Below are 24591 nucleotides of genomic sequence, written 5' to 3'. Positions count from 1 at the left end.
CCCTTTTCTCCAGGTCCCTTGAAACCTCCAGAACCTTCCAATTCTCCTCGTGGTGTCAAAATTAGTCATTCTCATCCCCAAGCACTTCCAGAGCTCTCTCTGACTCGTCTCCATTAAAAATAAAGGCTCGACCCCACTCTGTCCCCCTGTTATGCTCCGATGAAGGGTTAACAACTGAAACGTCAGCTTCTTGCCCCCAAGGTTAGCATACCTCAACCTCCTGTGATTTCATCCTTTGGAGAAGGTAAACGAGGCTCTCATTGCCCTTTTGTGGTCTGTATGGGTCAGTGCAAACGTAATATGTTCATAAGGAAAATGTTTTATTGGTCAACTCGGGGCAAAGGGGGGAAACACAAGACTAAATGGTGATTATAACACAAAAGGACTTCCACATGAACAAAATGTAACGTGATGGGAATGAAAGATCCAAAAATGGCGCCAAGTCATCTCAAAGATCTCAGTGGTGGTTTCGGGCAGGATGGTTCTTTCGGTGGTGAACTTGCAAAGGGTGATCTTTTATTGGCCGGTTGAGAGGGAGCGATCATTTGTGGACTACACCCAATGAGACACCGCGTCCCGATTCAGAGGTGATTCGGTGTTCTGGACCTCCCTTGAAGGCGGAGACCTCGTTGTAGTCTCACTACAGGTTGCATCAAGTGAGCGTACTCCTGGTCTCTGCTCTGATTGCTGATGTGAATGTTCATTCTTCTGGTGTACCTGCTGCTGCTTGAGGAGCTGGTGATCATATCTACGGGACAGGTGCTCCATAACGGCTCGGTGTAGGGATTCTTGAAGTCTGTCTTCATTTTGCTTGGGTATCATTTCGGTACGCTGGAATAGCTGACCACTCTCCTGGTGTCTCTGCTTTGTCCACAAGTGCATTTGTTGGCTTTCCTGTCTCTGCCCGGAACACTGGCCTATCTGTTTTGTACGCTCGCGTACCTCTTTGGTATACTGGCGTATCGGTTCGCTTTCCTGGCGTATTTGTTTGCTTTCTTGGCGTTGCTGTTCGCTTTGCTGGCGTCTCTGTTCGATACGCATGGATCTTTGTTCATTTTCCTGGTGTGTCTGATCAGACAGTTGGAGGACACGGTGGTTGATCGCATCAGCTTTCTGGTGGAGATTTTTCAATTGCTGGTGTAGATTGTCACGGAGCAGCCAAACTGACTGACGTTTCTGGTCGACTTCCTGGCCCATTGTTTTCCCTTCCTGACGTTTCTGGTCGACTTCCTGGCCCATTGTTTTCCCTTCCTGACGTTTCTGGTCGACTTCCTGGCCCATTGTTTTCCCTTCCTGACGTTTCTGGTCGACTTCCTGGCCCATTGTTTTCCCTTCCTGACGTTTCTGGTCGACTTCCTGGCCCATTGTTTTATCTTCCTGACGTTTCTGGTCGACTTCCTGGCCCATTGTTTTCCCTTCCTGACGTTTCTGGTCGACTTCCTGGCCCATTGTTTTCCCTTCCTGACGTTTCTGGTCGACTTCCTGACCCATTGTTTTCCCTTCCTGACGTTTCTGGTCGACTTCCTGGCCCATTGTTTTCCCTTCCTGACGTTTCTGTTCAGCTTGTTGACTCTGTCCTCTTATGAGTGCGGCTCCACGCTGAACCAGATCAGGTTGGAGTCGGGATCCCTGGTGAACCGGATCGGCTGGGCCAACTCGAGGAAGGTCTTGCTGAAATGTCCTCGGGGGGTTGGGCGGCAGACACCTGCGATCTAATGGCTCCATCACCTGTACTGAAGCAACAACCAATGAAAAGAAACGTCAGGTAAATGAACACAATATCCTTAACTGCTGAACAGATCTCTCATCCGGATACAAATCATTTTCTCTTTCGTCTGGACTTACAAGCATTCCATGTCATCCGTACTCCACCAGCCCCCACTAACCCCGTGTTTTAGTTCGATTCTTACAGTTCCCTGGTTCCCCTTCTTTTCGTCCTCATCCCCATTCTTACGTTATTTATTTATTTCCCGAACACCCACTTTATCTTACAGCGATGAGGGATGGGGAGCGAGGAGGGAGGGAGATCGAGATCTGAAGCCGCCATGTTTTTTTGGTCTGCTCAACCATGCCCTGACTTGGAACAGGCCACAACAATTTCTTTATGATAAAGTTGTTGTTTTCACTTTCCTCACTCAAATCCCTGATCATCGAAGCTACGAATCGCTGGGCACATTGTAATGCTTGTAAACACCCGGACACGCCAGCGATCGTGACTTTATTCATTTCCGCACATTCCATAACCTCGAGAATCTGTTAAACGGAGCTGAATTACAAAATTCAAACTCCAAACAAAATAAATACAAATAACAAAATTTAACGTTTCGTTTTAAAAAGTTTATTTAACCATTTTGTTGGGGTGCTTGGTTAAGCCACTTGGCGTGCACTCTTCGTGCTTTAATGGCGATACCACGGTTCGATATTGGAGTTTGGGAGGCGAAATAAATTCTATGATTACAATGAGTAAAAAATGTTTTTAGTTGTTACAAAATAATGAATCTCCACATCATGGAAAGATAGCCGAGAGATACACATGCTCGCTCGAAGCTGTCCAGCTTGGGTTTAGAATCCTGACCCTGCTATAAATTGTCATCCCGGTGTTTCACAGGCAGGGTGGTTCATCAATGTGTGCGCCGTCTCTTGGATGGACATTAAACTGGGCGCCACATCTTCCGGAATCCCCTTCCCCTCTCCACTATCCCGCTGCACTCTCCCCTACCTGTCCCCCTCCCCTCGACTTCCTATCCAGCCTTCTCTCTCTCTCCCACCCCTCTCCCTCTCTCTGACACCTTCCCTCACCCTCCCCTTTTCTTTCCCCTTCCTCTCTCTCCCACCCACCCCATCTCCCCCTGCTTCCCTACCCCTCCTCCTCTGTTGAGGGACTGTTAAGGACTGACGGTTTTGTTTTGATTTTAAAACTGCTTCCCCATAGGGTGGCATGTAGGAATCAGATTCAACGGAGGGGTGCAAAGGTCGCTGCATGTGTGAGCATGCACGCAGGTCTTTGCCAGGAAGATCGCGTGGATTTTAAATGCTCTCGCCAGGTTTTATATGGAACCCGGTAGTTAAAAATAAAATGTTGCTGTTTGTGTGTGTTTTATCACCGTTCCCCGCCTCTCACGCAGCCTTCCATTCCCCTCACACCGCCTTCCATTCCCCTCACACTGCCTTCCATTCCCCTCACACTGCCTTCCATTCCCCTCACACTGCCTTACATTCCCCTCACACTGCCTTCCCTTTCCTTCCCACACAGACGAGGAAGATGCCTCTGTTCACGTCGTCCAACAACCCATTCGATTCGAGTGTAAAGTGTAAACAATCGTTTCCTTGTTTAACCTTTGACCTTTGCCCATTAAAATCACCATCCTTGTGACCCGTGACATGAAGATCCCATTGTGATCCCTCGTTGTGGATTTATTCTGATTTGTTGATCTGCTCTCGCCGGATGGGATCACAATGCACTTCATCGAAGGTGAACATTCTCTTTGTGACGTCACACACACAGGACGCACCCCAGTACCTGCTTGCAGCGTGTGAGCGTGCCACACTAATAATATACAGGACACCGGACACACAAGCTGTGTCTGCCAGAGGTTCGGGAAGCCGTGCAGGACGTGCGTGTTCGGACAAACCCGACGGTCGATGTCACCAGGACTCGGACACGACTTCACGGAACTCGATAACTACCGAGTAACGAACACACAACTCCACCACCGACATCGTTATCATCCCTCTTGGTTTTGGTCCAAACCAGCTCCATAATCCATCAGACAAAACATATTATATAATTATCACAAACATGGTTCTGGGTCTTGAGCGGCTGTGGCGGTTCCTCTTCAGGGTCTCTGCCGACTCTCTCAAAGATCAGTGTTTTTGTCGCGATTTTCCTGTCATGTTGTTGTCTCTGTGTTCACTGTGTGTTTCTAGTTCGGTCCTTGTGTTAAAACTTGTTGAGTTTTCCTCAGTCTTGTCGTGTCGGGTTTCCATGAGGCCGACCCTTCTTCCCGTCCGTGTGCACCATCGTGTTTATTGTGTTTTCTCCTTATTATCAGTTTTTATTTTCTCCACTTGTCCCTCCATCCTCCTTCTGTCCCTCTCAACGATCCCCTCTGTTTTTATGTCTTAAAAGTAAATAAAAAAAACCTCTCACCTCAGGTTGTACGTCACGTGACCACGTGACTTCCTCTGTCTCTGACTTCTTCTTCTTCCTCCTCCTGCCGATCTACCATCGACTACTTTAATAAACCCACATTCACCATCCACCTTCACGATTTTTTCTTCAACCTTTCCTTTACCTCATCTTACCGAATGCTTTAAAAAAAAAATTTTTATTTTAACCTTTCACATTACACCTCCTGAAACCACGTGTTTCTCTTCCCACTCTTCTTCTTCTTCTGTAACTCGTCGAACTTCCATTTTTTTGAAACATTTCCTTCACCCAATCTCACTTAATGTTTATCAAAAAATATAAAATAAAAAAACGGTCTCTTAAAATGTTTCAACTTCTTCTTCCCACCTGTGGTACTCTGTGTTGTGTCATAATTCACTCTTCTTCTTCTTACTCTCCTTCTCCTCCCCCTTCTTCTTCTTCCTCTTATTTGGCTCACTGTTTGAGAGCGTGGCTTGCTGTTTGAGGGAGTGCCTCGCTGTTTGAGGGCGTGGCTCGCTCTTTGAGGGCGTGTCTCACTGTTTGAGGGCGTGGCTCGCTCTTTGAGGGCGTGTCTCACTGTTTGAGGGCGTGTCTCACTGTTTGAGGGCGTGGCTCGCTGTTTGAGGGCGTGGCTTGCTATTTGAGGGCATGGCTCACTGTTTGAGGGCGTGGATCGCTGTTTGAGGGCGTGGCTCGCTGTTTGAGGGCGTGGCTCGCTGTTTAAGGGCGTGGCTCACTGTTTGAGGGCATGGCTCACTGTTTAAGGGCGTGGCTCACTGTTTGAGGGCGTGGCTCGCTGTTTGAGGGCGTGGCTTGCTATTTGAGGGCCTGGCTCACTGTTTGAGGGCGTGGATCGCTGTTTGAGGGCGTGGCTCGCTGTTTGAGGGCGTGGCTCGCTGTTTAAGGGCGTGGCTCACTGTTTGAGGGCGTGGCTTGCTGTTTGAGGGCGTGGCTCGCTGTTTGAGGGCGTGGCTCGCTGTTTGAAGGCGTGACTCGTTGTTTTGAGGACGTGGTACTCATAGGTCGTGAAAGCTTGCCCATGGCATGGAGTTCTCCAGGATAACCTTATAACTCCAACAACGCCACATCTCGTGACGTCATCCTAAGTTGTCGCCTGCACCTTATTAACGATTGGTAATGTGAATGCCAAAACTTGACAGTGGATCAAAATTGTGTTGAATTTCTTCGGTCAGGTTCCTCCATACACAGTTGTGGTTTTGTGAACGGTGTGATCCACAACGGTGTGAACACAGTTGTGGTTTTGATCGTTGAATCGTAACCATCCGTAGTTAGTGAAAGAGCTTTAACTTTCAAATTGTCATCAGGTGTTTTATTTTTGTACCTTGTTTTTGGTTGGAAACAATCCGCAATGTTGTTTTGTGGATTATTTTTTCAACGTGTTTTAAAACGACAAGACGTTTTCTATTTCGTGATTTTTCCTTGTAGTTTGTAAGCTTTGTCGTGTGAATGTTGATGAAGTTTTAAAATTGAATAAAAGTTGTTTTATGTCTGACTCCATTTGTTCACACTCTGAGCGAACTCATTGAATCACTCGATCAATCTCACGATCCTTTTGGTTGTTTGCTTTTGATTAGACACGTTTGCATCAGCCTCGTCTTCCACAACTTCCTCGAATTTATTGGTTAAGATATAATTAGAGTTTGTGTTGAAATGTTTAGACCTGACCCTTAATTAGGTGAGCCTCAGGTTCCTGGGAGGGGGCGGGGGTAATGTTGGAGTGTGTCACACAGGAGAAGGATCTGGGGGTGGTAATAGACATGGGAGGTAAGCAGGCAGCACAATTCCAGGCAGCTATAGGTAGAGCAAACAGGGTTTTAGGCTGTATAAGGAGGGGGATGAATGATTCACCGAAACATTCGAATGGACTTCACTGAAACAGAATCCCGAAGCAATTCCTCTTATTTACAATTTGACATTCCAAAGGATGGGAGGGGGAGACATTTGGCAACTCAACTACATGATTAGCTGATAAGCATTCGGCAAAAGAACTCAAAACTACAATATGTGTCCAGTTTGGGTGTAAGGGAGAGAACGACACAATTACGGTGAAACTTTGCAGTGTTATCAACCAGTTCACCCTGTTTCATAGTAAGACATTCCTTTTATCAATATGTAGGTCAAAAGACTCTTGGGTAAAGGGAAACATTCCTGACAGCCAATTCGACTATAGCATAGAAATTAAATTTATAAAGTACCAGCAATCAGAGCCATATCCCTAGACATACAGTATCTCGTGCTTTTGACACGATCTGGCACCCTGCCCTGCTCACCAATTTGAACCCTATATTTAATTATTTCTCTGGACGAAGGGGTGAAGGGCCCGAGTGTGCTCTTCGTGAAGATTCACTTTTCCACTCGATTGCCGTGCATGTGAACCTGGGACTTTCACTTTGACAATCTGAAACTGCACTCGCTCTTATGGAACTGCACTCGCTCTTCTGGAACTGCACTCACTCTTACGGAACTGCCCTTGCCCCTGTGGAACTGCACTCACTCTTAACGAACTCCCTCCCTGCGGAACTGCACTCACACTTTCAGAACTCCCTCTTCGCTTTCACTCAAGTAAACACATATTCTTGTTAAATGAGGTTTTTGTTTTAAAAATATTTTGTATCCAATGTCGAGGCTCATATAAGAGCAAACACAGAACGTACAACAAGCAAGGGGAGCAGGAGACAAGAGGGGTGGGACAGGGAATGACAAAACAGTGTGGAACAGAGACGTGAGGAGATCTGTGGAAGGGAGAGGGATAGGACGGGGTACATTGGGTAAACAAGATGGACACAACAGGGACTTTCAGGACCTGACACGACAGGGACTTTCAGGACCTTACACGACAAGGACTTTCAGGAACTTACACGACAAGGACTTTCAGGACCTGACACGACAAGGCCTTTCAGGACCTTACACGACAATGACTTTCAGGACCTCACACGACAAGGACTTTCAGGACCTTACACGACAAGGACTTCCAGGACCTTACACGACAAGGACTTTCAGGACCTTACACGACAAGGACTTTCAGGACCTTACACGACAAGGACTTTCAGGACCTTACACGACAGGGACTTCCAGGACCTTGCACGACAAGGAGTTTCAGGACCTTACATGACAAGGACTTTCAGGACCTTACACGACAGGGACTTTCAGGACCTTACACGACAAGGACTTTCAGGACCTTACATGACAGGGACTTTCAGGACCTTACACGACAAGGACTTTCAGGACCTGACACGACAGGGACTTTCAGGACCTGACACGACAGGGACTTTCAGGACCTCACACGACAAGGACTTTCAGGACCTTACAAGACAAGGACTTCCAGGACCTTACACAAGGACTTTCAGGACCTCACACGACAAGGACTTTCAGGACCTTACATGACAAGGACTTTCAGGACCTTACACGACAAGGACTTTCAGGACCTTACACTACAGGGACTTTCAGGACCTTACACGACAAGGACTTTCAGGACCTTACACGATAGGGACTTTCAGGACCTTACACTACAAGGACTGTCTGGAAGGAAAGCAGGGAATTTGAAGGAGGTGGATTTGGGTTCTCCTGCCTCACGTCTTGCTCATCATGATGTCCGTGGAAACAAAAGTTTTCAAGATAGTAATTGGAATCTCTTGTGATGAAGCTGAGTCTATTGGCCTCTCACTTCGCCATCGCGAACACGTCGGTGGTCTCTGTCTTCTTCTGCCTCATTTCTGGTGTTGCACCCTCTACCCTCTCAGTGCTCTGTCCCCTCCAAGTACTGTATCTACACGATGTATGCGTCCACCAGCAACTCATTCCTCATGAAACTACCTGAATCCAAAACTCCTCTTCACCTCCACTCAATTATTCCTCTTTTTTCCTGCCTGTGGAACCACCTTCCACACCCTCTTTTATCTCATTATTCCCTCCACGTCTTCAACACAGCCGTTCACCACCATCTCAGGTCATCCCCCATCCAAAACCATGTTCTTTTCTGCACCCGTTAAACCACCCATGCCTCGTGTTGGCTTAATGGTTCGGGAGGTGGGCTTGAGATCCTTGAGGCCCGAGTTCAAATCCCGCTCTCCATTGAATTAACACCTGGTGGGGTTGATTCAGCCTGTCATCCTTCTGAAGTTTTCAAAATGAGTACCATGTTTGCCGGTACCCTGTGTCGGAGTGGTGACCCGTCCAGGATTGTGCCCAAAAGCCAAGGACACCGCTTAGTCAGCGGACTGCCTGGGTGAAGGTGATTCTTGGGTGAGAAACCCAACATGAACCACACACTACCCCCGGGACCTCATGCCTTTCTCCTGCGTTGAACTTCCTTGTAAGGAAACATATTATTTATTTATGATTCTCCCAGTCTTCACCAAAATCGAATCAATTCTTCCTTGTCATGCACAGAACCTGTGCACCAAGTTTCATCCTAATCCGTCCACAACTTTTTGAGATATCCTGCTCACAGACAGGTAAATAAACAAACAAACAGACAGACAGAAGGAGAGGAAAACATAACCTCCTTCATCTTGGGTGGTGGAGGTAATAAGAACAAGAAAAAGAGCAATCAGAGATTGCAGACCCTCGCCAGGACTTGTTTGTGTGTGGTGTTTATGTGTGTGTGTGTTTCATAATTAATGAGACATAATTAGTACTGCCACTTTATAACTGCTGGCACAGGTGACAGGGTCCCGCTTTGATGGGACACCTTACCCTGACCCGTGACGATTTTAAAATTATTATTAATTATTCAATTTAATTGAGAACTAGAACTCGTTGAACCCGTACGTGCGTGGCTGTACGTGCAAAAAATAAAAAATAAAACTTTCAAACCTTGGGAAAGAGCTGTTTCCCTTGGGAAAATGCAAACCTTGGGATTAATTAATAATTTGAACAATTAATTCAAACCTTGGGAAAAAAACAGCTTTCAAACCCTTGGGAAACATCTGTTTCCCTTGGAAAAATTCAAACCTTGGGATTAATTAATAATTTGAACAATTAATTCAAACCTTGGGAAAAAACAGCTTTCAAACCCTTGGGAAACAGCTGTTTCCCTTGGGAAAATTCAAACCTTGGGATTAATTAATAATTTGAACAATTAATTCAAACCTTGGGAAAAAACAGCTTTCAAACCCTTGGGAAACAGCTGTTTCCCTTGGGAAAATTCAAACCTTGGGGAAAAAAACAGCTTTCAAACCCTTGGAAAACAGCTGTTTCCCTTGGGAAAATTCAAACCTTGGGATTAATTAATAATTTGAACAATTAATTCAAACCTTGGGAAAAAACAGCTTTCAAACCCTTGGGAAACAGCTGTTTCCCTTGGGAAAATTCAAACCTTGGGAAAAAAACAGCTTTCAAACCCTTGGAAAACAGCTGTTTCCCTTGGGAAAATTCAAACCTTGGTATTAATTAATAATTTGAACAATTAATTCAAACCTTGGGAAAAAAACAGCTTTCAAACCATTGGGAAACGGCTGTTTCCCTTGGGAAAATTCAAACCTTGGGATTAATTAATAATTTGAAACAAACCATTGGGAAACAGCTGTTTCCCTTGGAAAAATTCAAATCTTGGGATTAATTAATAATTTGAACAATTAATTCAAACCATGGGAAAAAACAGCTTTCAAACCCTTGGGAAACAGCTGTTTCCCTTGGGAAAATTCAAACCTTGGGATTAATTAATAATTTGAAACAAACCATTGGGAAACAGCTGTTTCCCTTGGGAAAATTCAAACCTTGGTATTAATTAATAATTTGAAACAATTAATTCAAACCTTGGGAAAAAAACAGCTTTCAAACCCTTGGGAAACAGCTGTTTCCCTTGGGAAAATTCAAACCTTGGGATTAATTAATAATTTGAAACAAACCATTGGGAAACAGCTGTTTCCCTTGGGAAAATTCAAACCTTGGTATCAATTAATAATTTGAACAATTAATTCAAACCTTGGGAAAAAACAGCTTTCAAACCTTGGGAAACACTTGGGAAACAGTTGAAACGGATGAAGAACGATATCAAAAAATGAAAAGGCACATACTCAGGTCTCCAGCGTCAGTTGTGACGTCATATCAAACGAAGAAGAAGACGAATTGTGACGTCAGTCGTGATGTCATAGCACTGTGTCCTGTCATTGGTTGACAAATAAAAGGCCGTAACTTGGGAACCGCTTGTCCGATTAATATGAAACCTTGAAAAGGCACATCTGTGGGGCCCCGGTGATATTCCTGGCAAGTGTCAATTAGATCGGACTGGCGGTTGTCGAGAAACGGCGGTCGCGCACACACACACAAACACACACACATACACACATACACATACACACACAGACACACACATACACAGACACACATACACACACACACAGACAGACACACACATACACACACACACACACGCACATACACACAGACAGACACACACACACACACACACACACACACAAACACCCGAACAGTGACACGAAGATCAAATGTTACACTCCTTTAAAGAAACATGAGAGTGGCTCTGAAAAGAGCCGTTTGGGGATGAAGTGTAAAAACGCGGGATGCGAGTCCCGAGTTCACTTGGAGCCGACGGACTTGACCACGGCCTTGCAACCTTCGGACACGGCATGCTTGGCCAACTCCCCGGGAAGGAGCAGGCGAACTGCCGTTTGGATCTCCCGCGATGACACGGTCAAACGGCTGCTGCGATGCGCCAGACGAGACGCCTCGGACGCGATTCGCTCGAACATGTCAATCACGAACGAGTTCATGATGTTCATCGTTTTGGAAGAAACGCCCATGTCGGGGTGAACTTGCTTCAGGACCTTGTAGATGTAAATGGTGTAGCTCTCCTTTCTGTGATGACGCCGCCGTTTAACGGCAGCCTTTCGCGTCGCCTTAGAAACGGCTTTCTTCGAACCCTTCTTCACCACCGCTTGCCGGCGACGATCCGAGCGCATGATGAGTAAAAATCAAGAACACAGGATTAAAAAAAAAACAACAAAGTGATTTAAAATCGAGTCCGTCATTTTAAAGGAGTTCATATGCAAATTTGTGGATCAAATGGGGTTTGGAGGCGGGGCCGTGCCACGCGGCGCTCAGCCATTGGACGGATGAAAAGTGGGCGTGTACCATTCCTGATCCGAATTCTTCTTCAAAAGAATCCAATTCGCAAACATTAGCACCACGTTCAGTGAGGCGCTTCAGTCCTCTGATCAAATGGGGTTTGGAGGCGGGGCCGTCCCACGCGGCGCTCAGCCATTGGACGGATGAAAAGTGGGCGTGTATCATTCCTGATCCGAATTCTTCTTCAAAAGAATCCAATTCTAAAACATTGGCACCACGTTCAGTGAGGTGCTTCACTCCGTTCAAATACAGAACACTCAATGATGAAGTTTGTATTTACCGGAGGGAGAAAATCGATGGAGATGGACAAACAAGGGGTGAGGGGTGAAGGAGAACGCAGGAGGTGGACCGGATGGATGCAGAGGCAAAACTGGGGAAGGTGTGAGGTGGTTTAATGGGTGTAGAAAAGATCATGGTTTTGGATGGGGGATGACCTGAGATAACAGATGTCTTGAAGACGTGGAGGGAAGGATGAGATTAAAGAGGGTGTGGAAGGTGGTTCCACAGGCAGGAAAAGAGAGGAATAATTGAGTGAAGGTTTACAGGGGTTTTGGATTAAGGTCGTTTCATCAGGAATGAGTTTCTGGTGGACGCATACATCGTGTCGATACTTGGAGGGGACGGAGCACTGAGAGGGTAGAGGGTGCAAGACCAGAAATGAGGCAGAAGAAGACAGAGACCACCGACGTGTTGGCGATGGTGAAGTGAGAGGGTCATAGACTCAGCTTCATGACAAGAGATTCCAATTACTATCTTGAAAACTTTTGTTTCCACGGACATCATGATGAGCAAGACGTGAGGCAGGATCACCCAAATCCACCTCCTTCAAATTCCCTGCTTTCCTTCCAGAAAGTCCTTGTGTAAGATCCTGAAAGTCCTTGTCGTGTAAGGTCCTGAAAGTCCTTGTCGCATAAGGTCCTGAAAGTCCCTGTCATGTAAGGTCCTGAAAGTCCCTGTAGTGTAAGGTCCTGAAAGTCCCTGCGGTGTAAGGTCCTGAAAGTCCCTGTCGTGTAAGGTCCTGAAAGTCCCTGCAGTGTTAGGTCCTGAAAGTCCCTGCAGTGTAAGGTCCTGAAAGTCCCTGTAGTGTAAGGTCTTGAAAGTGCAGTGTAAGGTCCTGAAAGTCCCTGCAGTGCAAGGTCCTGAAAGTCCCTGCAGTGTAAGGTCCTGAAAGTCCCTGCAGTGTAAGGTCCTGAAAGTCCCTGTAGTGTAAGGTCTTGAAAGTGCAGTGTAAGGTCCTGAAAGTCCCTGCAGTGCAAGGTCCTGAAAGTCCCTGCAGTGTAAGGTCCTGAAAGTCCCTGTAGTGCAAGGTTCTGAAAGTCCCTGCAGTGTAAGGTTCTGAAAGTCCCTGCAGTGTAAGGTCCTGAAAGTCCCTGTCGTGTAAGGTCCTGAAAGTCCCTGCAGTGTAAGGTCCTGAAAGTCCCTGCAGTGTAAGGTCCTGAAAGTCCCTGCAGTGTAAGGTCCTGAAAGTCCCTGCAGTGTCCATCTTGTTTACCCCATGTACCCCGTCCTATCCCTCTCCCTTCCACAGATCTCCTCACGTCTCTGTTCCACACTGTTTTGTCCTTCCCTTTCCCGCCCTCTTGTCTCCTGCTTCCCTCGCTTGTTGTACGTTCTGTGTTAGCTCTTATACGAGCCTCGACATTGGATTAAAAAAATTAAAATAAAAACTTAAACCTCATTTGACAGGATTCCGTGTTTACTTTTAGTGAAGTGAAGAGGGAGTTCCGTAAGAGTGAGTGTAGTTTGAGATTGTCAAATTGAAAGTACGAGGTTCACTTCCACGGCAATGGAGTGGAAAAGTGAATGTTCACGAAGAGCACACTCGGCCCCTTCACCCCCTTCGTCCAGAGAAATAATTAAATGTAGGGTACAATTTGGTAAGGGTCAAAGAGCAAATGTTAATGTCCAGGTGGTGAAGGTGGAAAGGGTCTTGGAAAAGGAGCTAAAGGGCATGGTCAGGTGGAGTGTGACAATATCCAGGGAATCACAGATCGTGCTGTTCGTCGCCTTGCGAAGGGCGTTGGAAGGCACGTGAAGTCCACGATACATGTTTAATGTCGATCATCGTGCTCAACCTTCCGTGGTTATCGACGTGACCGGGACTGTGGATTTTAATATGAACCTCCTTCCATGTAGCTGGAGCATGACGTGTGAACCCCGAGAATTATGAGCTGTGTGGACGTTTCATTGAACCATCCTGAAGCCCGTCCCACTCAGACCCCGCCAGCCTCCACCATCTTGTTCATCAGAGCTCCCTCTCCCAGTCTTGGTGAAAAAAAAAACAAACCAAAAATGCTTCACAAAATGTATTTCCTTTGGACAATGATTCACATGATACACAAAGCATTGTGAAAGGACATGAAAGGTCGATTACGCTTTCAAGAAAAGTGTGGTGGCTCTGAAAGGAGTCGTTGGGTGCTGCGCAAGGCGTGCGCTCGGCGGAGAGGTTTCAGCTCGCTCGCCGCGGATATGTCGTGCCAGCTGGATGTCCTCGGGCACGATGGTGACGCGCTTGGCGTGAATGGCGCACGAATTTGTGTCCTCAAACAGACCCACGAGGTAGGCCTCACTCGACTCCTGCAGCGCCATCGCTGCATGTGGTGATTGAACATGTGATGTAATGTGATTGAACATGTGATGTAATGTGATTGAACATGTGATGTAATGTGATTGAACATGTGATGTGATGTGATTGAACATGTGATGTAATGTCATTGAGCATGTGATGTAATGTCATTGAGCATGTGATGTAATGTGATTGAACATGCGATGTAACGTGATTGAACATGTGATGTAACGTGATTGAACATGTGATGTAATTTCACTGAACATGTGATGTGACGTGATTGAACATGTGATGTAATTTCACTGAACACGTGATGTAATGTCATTGAACACGTGATGTAATGTGATTGAACATGTGATGTAATGTGATTGAACATGTGATGTAATGTGATTGAACATGTGATGTAATGTGATTGAACATGTGATGTAACATGATTGAACATGTGATGTAATTTCACTGAACATGTGATGTAAAGTGATTCAACATGTGATGTAATTTCACTGAACACGTGATGTAATGTCATTGAACACGTGATGTAATGTGATTGAACATGTGATGTAATGTGATTGAACATGTGATGTAATGTCATTGAACACGTGATGTAATGTGATTGAACATGTGATGTAATGTCATTGAACATGTGAGTCAAGTGATGTAATGTGAATAAACCATGCATAATGGACACTCGCCTTTGTTTCCAGACTTTATGGCCACACCGTGTGCATTGACAATGTGCAATCAGTTTATCAGATTCTCCTTTATCAATGAAAATAAATCTGTAATTATAAACAGAAAAGTTTTCTTCAAACTAATGTGGAATATGTTTGGAGGGGGGGAAGGGGGTCAAAGGTGAGGGTTCACTTGGGGTGTCGAACACCCAGTCACCGGCCCTGTGTGTACCTCGGTTGATTGGAATGTGGAGATGACACGGGCTTGACGGGCCAAATGGCCACCTCACACGTCCGGATTTCCTCGTGGGTTCATCACGGTGTCAAAGCTTTTTAAACGAGGCTTCGCGGGGTCACTTGGGCGCAGGTGTTACGGACACATGACGTGCCGGAAGCGGCCCGTTTGTTGACGTGACGACGGATGTGCATCCTTAGGCCCGAACTCTGGTGAAAGGCCTTGCCACATCGGTCGCATCGGAGAAGAGGTGAGAAAGAGGAGAGGGGGAGAGAGAGGGGAGGGGGAGAGAGGGGAGGGGATAGAGAGAAAGGAGAGGTGGAGAGAGGGGATGAAGAGAGAGGGGAGGGGGAGAGAGAGGGGATGGGGTGAGAGAGAGGGGAGGGGAGAGAGAGGGAGAGGGGATGGGGTGAGAGAGAGAGAGAGAGAGAGAGAGAGAGAGAGAGAGAGAGAGAGAGAGAGAGAGAGAGAGAGAGAGAGAGAGAGAGAGAGGGGATGAACAAGGGGAGCAGGACACAAGAGGGGTGTGAGAGGAAAGGAAAAAACCCTGGGGAACAGAGACATGAGGAGATATTCTGTGGAAGGAAGAGTGATGGGGCGGGGAACACGTGGTAAACAAGATGAACATTACAGGGACTTTCAGGAAGGAAGGCAGGAAATTTGAAGGTGGGTTTGGGGTGGATCAAAGGGGGTAGAAAAGATTGTGGTTTTGGATGGGGGATGATAAAAGGTGTTGGTGAACAGTAGTTTTGAAAACCTGGAGGGAAAAATGGGATTGAAGAGAGTGAGGGAGTTTATTCCAAAGGTGGGGAAAAGAGGAATGAAAGAGTGAAGGTGAGCAGTGATTCTTGATTTTGGTATTTTTACCAGAAAAGGGTTGCTGGCGGACCTTGAGCGCCCTGCGGAAATATGTGGGGTCATATCTCAGACAGAGCAGGGGGGGTGAGACTGGCCAAGAGATGGCAGAGGAAAGAAAGACCACCATCCTGCCTGCAGTGAGAGAGAGGGTGAGAGATCCAAAGACAGCCTCATCGTGGGAGATGCCAATGATCCGAATGCCTTGGTTTCCACAGCGTGAACCCAAGAAAGGTGGCAGGCAGGAGCACCAGCACAGAGGGGAGAGCAGTACTCCATCAGGCTGCGGACTAAAGCTTTGTATGTGGTTAGGAGCTCAGGTGTGCCGAGGAAGGACTTTGCACGACGGAAGATTCCCAGTCGGAGACTGGCTTTGGAGACGAGGTTTGAAATGTGGCTTTCCCAGGAAGATCATGGCAGATAGTGAGACCCAGAAGCTTGAATGAAAGGACTTCTTCCAGAGGATTGTTGAGAAACTCGATGGGGGGAGGGGTGTGGGGGGTATTCTAAATAGTCCTTTCAGAGAGACAAAGTGAGAGTTTGAGATTTGTCTGGATTGAAAGACATGTTCCACGTGTTGGACCAGTTTGTGATTTTATCCAGATCTGCAGTGAGCGAAGAAGCTGCTGCTTGCTGGTCTGAGGGATGACAGATGGTACGACAGGGGGTGGAGTCATCAGCAAAGTGATAAAGAGGATTTTCCAGAGAGTCGGAGAGATCATTGATGAAAACCAGAAAAAGAACAGGGCCCAGAACGCTACCTTGAGGAACTCCAGCCTGGACAGGAAGAGGGGATGAGAGAACTCCATTTGGGGCCACACGTTGACTACGACAGGAGAGGAAGTCTGCGAGCCATGAGTGGAGATGGCCTTGGATAGCATAGGAAGAGAGTTTGGTGAGCAGGGCAGGGTGCCAGACCATGTCAAAAGTACGTGATATGTCTTGGGATATGGCTCTGATTTCATGTCCGGCATTGAGGACCTCCATCCATTGTTGGGAGAGCAGAAGCAGCATATCCATGGTAGAGTGACCTGGTCTGAAACCAAATTGATGATCAGAAATCAGTCCATTGGAGAAGAGGAAGGATTTAATGTCTGAAGCGATGATGGATTCCACAACCTTGCTTATGATTGGGAGAAGGCTGATTGTCCTGTAGTTGCAGGGATTTGTTTTTGCACCTTTTTTATGCAGGGCAGTAATGTTTGCTGATTTCCAAGCAGATGGCAGATGACCATGAGCAAATGAGAGGGTGAATAGAACAGAGAGAGGGTGAGCAAGAGCAGAGGAGCAGGTTTTGAGGACACGTGGGCTGATGCCATCAGGACCAGTTGCAGAATCTGAGTCGAGGTTTGACACCAAGCTCTCCACCTTGTCAGGAGAAATGGACACAGAGTCCAGGGGCAGTTGGGTGTAACTGGGGAAGGTGGGTACAGAAAGCAATGGATTTCAGACACAAGATTTAGAAGCAAACATGGAGTTTCGGCATTCAGCCACTTCATGTGTAGTGTCAGCTGTGTGGCCATTTGAGGTAAGGGAGGGGATGGAGGGGGAACATACACCAGAAACAGATTTGATTCGACGCCACCAGGATTTGGAGGTGGGAGAGAGGTTTGAGAGTTTACACTTGAGATGAGAAAGATGTTGTTTTCTGGCTCTCCTGAGGGTGGATACACACTTGTTGCGAGCTTTGTGGAAGGAACTGAGATGACCCTCAGTTGGGTTTGCTTTCCATGAGGCAAAGGCAATGCCATGACAGGTGAGAGAGGTCCCTACACCAAGCCAACTGGCATGACAGTTGAAGTCACCACATATGAGGAAGAGAGGTTTTGGATGAGAGGATAGAAGTTGGTCCATGATTTTGGAGAGAAGTAAATGGAGTCATTACTGTTTGGTGGACGGTGCAGTGCACATGTAAACATGAGGTGGGATTGAAGGGGAAGCCGTAGCCAGAGGAATTCCTTGGGGTGTGGGGGAGAGAGGGCAGAGCATGGAGAGTGAGGAATAGAGTTTTTGATGATGAGAGCAACTCCTCCACTCGGACGAGGCTCAGGTCTGTCATACCGGAGGAGGGAGGAACCAGGGAGAGATACTTGGGAGTCAGAGATATCTTGAAGGAGGAAAGTTTCTGTCAAGCAGATTATGTCCGGTTTGTCAGTGGAAACCTGTATGGAAAGATGTCACGTTTGAGCATCGGCTCCAGAGGTTTGAGATCCACACTGTTAAGGAAGAGAAAGGGGAGGAGGTTTTAGGTGCTGGGGAGGGGAGGGGAGGGTAGGACGAGGGAGGAAGGGGGGAGGTAAGAAGAGTTATTGAAACAGTGTGGGGGATTGCAGAAGAGCTTGCGGAGAGGGCTGGATGAGGAGGAGAAAAGGCTCGTTGGTGATGGGTTGAAGTCCAGTGGGGAGTCATAAGGGAGGGAGTAGACGGCAGTTGAAGATTGGAAGAGGTGGAGTGATGAGATGGAAGAGAGAGGGTGGAAAAGGAGGCACCTTTGTGGATGTGAGGGGGACAACTTTGGGAAGGGGTAGTGAGGGGGAAGATTGGAGGGAGAAGGGGGTCGTTTTTGAGAAAGGTGAGAGGGAAACTTTCAGAGGGAAGGGAGATGATGGTTCCTCCTGATGACTCCATCTTTGCTATTTACTTCTTTGGGTTCCTTCTTGATCTTCCGTTTCATTCGATCCAACAAAAAACTAAGATGGCAGCCATATCATTTCATCTGAGTGCCATGGTGGGTGCAGTGAAACGGCAGATGTGCGTGTGGTCCAGCTGCTGTCTGACCAATGGGTGCACATTACAAAAATCAATCCCTGACAAGGATCCCAACAATAACAACAACACCGAGCACTTGTAGATCGCTTGTAAAAAAGAAGAAGAAAACCAGGCAGAGAAAAGTTCAGAAACTTTGTGATGTGTTTATTTACTCTTCTTCATCATGCAGTACATGCAGGATGTATAAACGTACACACTGCCTTAAAAACACTGAGCGCGAAGAAAGGAGAGATAAATAGCAAAGAGGGTGGGCTGTAAAAGGCGGTTTTAAACATTGAGTGGCCACACTGATTCGAGACAACACAATCATTTCACCAAGCCATGCAAAAGTTGCCTGACATGTCAATGTTAGCTTCTGCAACAGATGCGAGGGCTGTTTACAAGAAGAGTGTGTGAGCGGCACTTACAGGGGCGAGGGTCAAAGCTGACAAAGGTTCAGCGCACATTGCACCCAGGGTCGATGCAGCTTGAACATGATCATCTCTACCTGTTTCGGCTTTATTAACGATCTTTCATCGAGACAACATTGAGCAATGACAACATTCATGGGAAATGAATAAGCCACATCTCGTCATATACTCGTAACACTACAAATGATCTTAAAAAATGATCGAATTCGGCTTGCCTGGCGACTCCTCGAGCGAAGTCGTTTTTGGTTCGCACGCTGGAGACTCGACATCATCCGACGACTCTTCTTCATTATCATCAAAATTTGCTGTCGCATCAGTATCAGGATCACCCTTACGGACACATCAGTGCTTTGCACTTCAGATGTGGGAAGTTCAGTGGAAATTGCATGTGCTACATCAGGGGGTGGTGGTGGTGGTGCAACTAAGCAGGTGGTGCGAATCATTCGGCGTGTGCTTGCCGGCTGGAATAAAATGACCTTCCAGATGCCGAGTCTTGCGGTCAAACGCCTATACGAGGTCGCTTGCTGTCCAAAGTCTCTACAGAGGATTATGGGTTTGACATTCCAGCATCTGATTGGCTCTAATCAATAGGTGACCTTGACAGTGGCAGCAACATCACAATTAATAAAGGACAAGGAGGTTATCAAACAGGTGTTGAATAAGCACCAAGCGACGGAGTGACTTTGAGTCGCCCAACAGTTGAAGCTTGTGAAGAGAGAGCTGCAGAAGACGTACGCGCTTCTTCAAGACCCAAGCACGAGGTACAATCTGTGAAAGAGGAAAATAATGAGGAAAGTTGACTTTCAGGTTCAGGGAAAGGCAAATACATTAAAACCGTGAAATTTGAATGAAAAGTTCTGATTTACCATCACAAAATGGAGCTGTGGTTTCAGGCAGTGTGGAAAAGCTCGAGCAAAAGACAAAGAACAAGACTGCCGGTGTGTGTGTGTGTGTGTGTGTGTGTGTGTGTGTGTGTGTGTGTGTGTGTGTGTGTGTGTGTGTGTACGTGTGTGTGTGTACGTGTGTGTGCACAGTTCAGTAGAAGCCAACCATCTAATCATCCCAATGATGAGAGCTGCTGGTTTCAATGAATTAAATACTTGTAAAAAGGCCAATGTGTCAAGTGTGACTCATACGAGCACACAATCTCATACTCACGATGCAGCCCCACAATTGAATGCAGCACTCGTCTTCTGCAAACTTCTGTTTGAGACTTGCCAAGCTCACCGCCATTCGGCAAGTCACGGTGTCCTCACCTGCAGGTCCTGTCCCACTGGAAGGGGCACCCCTAATTAGTCATGGTTAATTCCAGTCATTCTTTTAGGAATGTTGCAGCTACAGATACATGTAAGAGAGGGGTGGTGCGTAAGACGAGGTGAAAGGGGGTGGTGGAACATGAAGGAAAAAAGAAGACCTGCTCTTTGATTGCTGGAGTCTGTTTGGAAAAGGTTGCAATTGGTATTCAATCATACCATGCTGGTGAGAAAATGCTCTGTTGTGAAGGCCCAATAAACACCTAATATATATATATATATATATATATATATATATATATATATATATATATATATATATATATATATATATATATATATATATATATATATATATATATATATATATATATATACAGTCATGCGCCGCTTAACGCCATTCCGGGCAACGACGGATCGCATATACGACGGATCTGCCAGCTCTGAAAAAAAAATAAAAAAAATGTAGCTGAAAAATTCCTATCGCCGAGTGATGTTGTCGACGTAGCGCTGCCAGTAGTATAAAAATATATATGTACAGACACGATATGGTTTCGGTTGTGGGGGTAGATGGAGGAATTTCATCGCAAAGTTAGGATTGTATCGAGTAGCATGGCCTATGGATGAGCAGAAGACATCTCGATGTAAATGATGAAGGGACTGCCCTGCATAAAAAAGGTGCAAAAACAGATCCCTGTAACTATAGACCAATCAGCCTTCTCCCAATCATCAGCAAGGTTATGGAATCCATCATCGCTTCAGACATGAAATCCTTCCTCTTCTCCAATGGCTTGATTTCCAATCATCAATTTGGTTTCAGACCAGGTCACTCTACCCTAGATATGCTGCTACTGCTCTCCCATCAATGGATGGAGGTCCTCAATGCCAGACAGGAAATCCGAGCCGTATCCCTGGACATATCACGTGCTTTTGACACAGTCTGGCACCCTGCCCTACTCACCAAACTCTCTTCCCATGGTATTCAAGGCCATCTCCACTCATGGCTCGCAGACTTCCTCTCCTGTCGCAGTCAACGTGTGGCCCTAAATGGAGTTCTTTCATCCCCTCTTCCTGTGCAGGCTGGAGTTCCTCAAGGTAGCGTTCTGGGCCCTGTTCTTTTTCTGGTTTTCATCAATGATCTCTCGGACTCTCTGGAAAATCCTCTATTTCTCTTTGCCGATGACTCCACCCTCTGCCGTACCATCTGTCATCCCTCAGACCGGCAAGCAGCAGCTTCTTCGCTCACTGCAGATCTGGATAAAATCACAAACTGGTCCAACACGTGGAACATGTCTTTCAATCCAGACAAATCTCACACTCTCACTATGTCTCTTCGAAAGGACCGTTTACAAAACCCCCCATCCACTTTCTCAACAATCCTCTGGAAGAAGTCTTTTCTTTCAAGCTTCTGGGTCTCACTATCTGCCATGACCTTTCCTGGGAAAGTCACATTTCCAACCTTGCCTCAAAAGCCAGTCGCCGACTGGGAATCCTCCGTCGTGCAAAGTCCTTCCTCGGCCCTCTTGAGCTCCTGACCACTTACAAATCTTTTGTCCGTAGCCTGATGGAGTACTGCTCTCCCCTCTGGGCTGGTGCTCCTGCCTCCCACCTTTCTCGACTTCACGCTGTCGAAACCAGGGCTTTTAAGATCATTGGCATCTCCCGCAATGAAGCTGAGTCTTTGGGCCTCTCACTCAATCACCGCAGGTTGGTCGGTGGTCTTTCTGTCTTCTACCGACTCCTCTCCAGCCTTGCCCCCCTGCTCTCTCTGTGATTTGTCCCAACCACATTTCCACAGGGCGCTCAAGGTCCGCCAACAACCCCCTTCTGGTAAAACTACCAAAATCACGAATCACTGCTCATCTTCACTCTTTCATTCCTCTTTTTTCCCGCCTTTGGAATAAACTTCCTCACTCTATTCTTTCCCATTCTTCCCTCCAGGCTTTCAAAACAGCTGTTCACCACCACCTCTTATCTTCCCCCATCCAAATCCTCGATCTTTTCTACCCCCGATAATCCACCCAAGCCCACTTCCTTCAATTCTCCTGCTTTCCTTCCTGAAAGTCCCTTTAATGTCCATCTTCCCCTCGCCATGTTCCCCGTCCCATCCCCATCCCTCCCCCTTCCACAGTTCACCTGTGTCTGTTCCCCAATGTTTTGTCCCTTCCACTCCCGCCCCTCTTGTCTCATGCCTCCTTGCTGTGAGTTGTGTGTTAGCTCTCATACGAGCCTCGACCAAGGTATACAAAAAAAAAAAAAAAAAAAAAAAAAAAAAAAAAAAAAAAAAAAAAAAAAAGGAAACTGTAAGCTTAAAGTGCTACGTGTCACCACACGGGGGTGGTACTGTGTTAATTAGGAAGGGATTAAGGCCAATTTCTCCCAGTATGTATTCCCAATTTCTCCAATATTACCCCCTGTGACCTTCTCCTATGTTTTTGCGTTTCAAGACTATAAAGGGGGATCATGTCCTTCGGGCAATGACGGCCGAGCTGCCACGTCCAAGCGGCCGGGAAGCCCCGCCTCCAGGGGGACAACTGACAAACCACGCCCCCGGAGTGGACAATTGATGGGCGTGATGTCAGATTGGAGGGAAGTTGGGTTCGGAGCGGGACACGAAGAAGGTTCGGGCGAGAAGAAGTGAGGAGATGGCGGTTGGAAGAGAAGGGCATAACGGTCGCTTCTCCTCGACATGGTGAAGAAGGCTGCGTGATTCTCATATTCGTGCTGTGTGAATCTGTCCGCGTCCTGGGCAAGACACTCACCATTCCTGTTCAGCTGAGTCGCGAAGTTGTACGATTATGAGAAAAAGAGGAAGAGGAGCACACCTCTCAGCGAACTCGGCGTTATCCCGTGTGTGTTCAAAGAGCAGGGCAGGCGATCGTTGTGAGCAGACCTGGTGTAAGAGAAGAACATTCGGCATGTTCGTTCATGAGAAGAACCCGCATGGCGGTTGGTGAGCCCTGGCGTTGAATACTGCCTCACGAATTACACCCCCCCCCCGATCTCCATTGGACATAGCCCCACACCAAAGTGTCACCTCCAATCCGGAGGCCTCGGCCCAGCGACTCTGTCAAACAGACAAAGATTACATGGTGAACATCAGTTAAACATCAAACGGAGCCGCCTATCTGGATTTCGGGCTTATTTGCCCCCATCAGGACGGCATACCGATAAATATCGAACTGATGATGACCACATACATCGTTTAAACATCAGAAGCACCTCCTGACTGTTATGATGAGCATCGCCGCGGATTATATCTCACAGGGTAAAACCGCATAATCCGCAAAGAACAACCGTCCATCTGCCACCCCAGGTGATTATTCCCGCTAATGGAAACCATTCAACCAGAAGGAACGTGATGCGATTGGCGGGTAAATGGAAACATGTGGAGTGTGGCAAGCACTCTCCCGATCTTCATTGGACATAGTCCTACACCGAAGCATTGCAATGTACCCGGCGATTGGTAGCTATGATGAACAGGCATTCGACATTTTGTAAATTGGTTTCGTTCAAGAGATTCTTGAGGTTATGGCATGGGCGGAAATGAAATAAAGCCACAGTTATGGGCTGGCATCTCCGGGCGTTTGTAAGCATTGCAATGTACCCAACGATTCATGGCCATGATGAACAGGCATTCGCAAAACAGGCTTGAAGTTTTCTTATTGTGCAGGCAAAGTTTCAGGCTGCTAGGTTTTATGGTTTTGGAGTTATGGAGGAGATTGACACACTGACACACACACACACACACACACACACCCACACACACTCACACTCACACTGACATTTATCAGTATCGATGTACAGTCTTTGAGATTTGAGTGCCAACACATTTCTGGCGGACGGACATACTGACAGACAGCAACGTTGATTTTGAGGGTTTTCGTTAAAAACTCAAGAATGCGGAAATGGACGTTTGCTGAAATTTGGAACACATTACGTCGGCGCACAAAGGATTTACTTCTGAAACTTGCAGCCGATTTCGTCCGGCGTGAGTCGAGAAGTGAATTTTCAGTCCCTGTGTTAAAGTTGCATGTACAGAGAAACGGTTCCACATATAAAGGGAGGGACGCTTTACGCCTCCCTTGATTTGAAAGGCGATAAGCAAATCCACATTGCGATTCATTGTAGGATCAACAAAACAATCCCTCATTAGTAACTCGACTAACCCGTGTGCGCCACGGTAGAACGTCACGGAAAGGCAGTGGACATAGTATATCTAGACTTCAAGAAGGCATTTGATGAGGTACGACATCGGAGGTTGTTAGCCAAGGTGAGGGCTTGTGGAGTGGCTGGTCAGGTAGATAATTGGATTGCAAACTGGCTTCGTGGTAGGAAGCAAAGAGTGGCTGTGAGTGGGAGGATCTCTTGCTCGGGGGGATGTAAGTAGTGGGGAACCTCAGGGATCAGTACTCGGACCATTACAATTCATTATTTACATCAACGATTTGGATAATGGGGTAAAGAGTAACACAAAGCTTGGAGGTGAGGTGGATAGCGGAGGGGGTGGTGATCAGATTCAGGAAAGTATTGATTATTGTGTACATTGGATAAAAAGACTGGCAGATGTGATTT

General features: G+C 46.8%; 1 protein-coding gene and 1 pseudogene across 7 annotated transcripts; both read right to left on the bottom strand.

Annotated features, from left to right (window-relative positions):
* Positions 1 to 41: 41 nt before the first annotated feature.
* On the bottom strand, positions 42 to 11109 carry LOC147006740 (uncharacterized). 6 transcript variants are annotated; one of them, XM_085868109.1, is made up of 2 exons: positions 10960 to 11109; positions 42 to 1728 (listed from the first exon to the last, which is right to left on the bottom strand). In XM_085868109.1, the coding sequence occupies exons 1-2, from the start codon at positions 11092 to 11094 to the stop codon at positions 553 to 555; spliced, it is 1311 nt and encodes a 436-aa protein (XP_085724235.1). In that variant the 5' UTR covers positions 11095 to 11109; the 3' UTR covers positions 42 to 552. The 6 variants fall into 6 exon arrangements, with proteins under 6 accessions (XP_085724235.1, XP_085724236.1, XP_085724237.1 ...); XM_085868110.1 differs by lacking the exon at positions 10960 to 11109 and adding an exon at positions 3948 to 4018 and having other exon boundaries at positions 44 to 1733; XM_085868111.1 differs by lacking the exon at positions 10960 to 11109 and adding an exon at positions 4517 to 4654 and having other exon boundaries at positions 45 to 1728.
* A 7373-nt stretch (positions 11110 to 18482) lies between these two features.
* Positions 18483 to 23296, bottom strand: LOC147006739 (uncharacterized; annotated as a pseudogene). The gene is made up of 5 exons (XR_015054624.1): positions 23282 to 23296; positions 23054 to 23083; positions 22779 to 22909; positions 19922 to 20036; positions 18483 to 19531 (listed from the first exon to the last, which is right to left on the bottom strand). The product of XR_015054624.1 is annotated as an uncharacterized LOC147006739 (transcript).
* Between the last annotated feature and the right edge of the window lie 1295 nt (positions 23297 to 24591).

The sequence above is a fragment of the Eptatretus burgeri genome, unplaced genomic scaffold, assembly GCF_056783735.1.
Source record: "Eptatretus burgeri isolate ZD-2024b unplaced genomic scaffold, Ebu_testis_v1 Ebu_testis_scaffold_3155, whole genome shotgun sequence".
NCBI classification, from domain to species: domain Eukaryota; kingdom Metazoa; phylum Chordata; class Myxini; order Myxiniformes; family Myxinidae; genus Eptatretus; species Eptatretus burgeri.
Note: the sequence above shows the minus strand (reverse complement) of the source record. Positions and strands in the feature narration are given on the sequence as shown.

Coding starts and splice junctions, on each gene's coding strand:
- LOC147006740 (XM_085868109.1), bottom strand. CDS start 11,094: ATGCGCTCGGATCGTCGCCGGCAAGCGGTGGTGAAGAAGGGTTCGAAG. Junction 1,729..10,959: donor ACACCATTTACATCTACAAG/GTCCTGAAGCAA, acceptor GCTTCAGTACAG/GTGATGGAGCCATTAGATCG.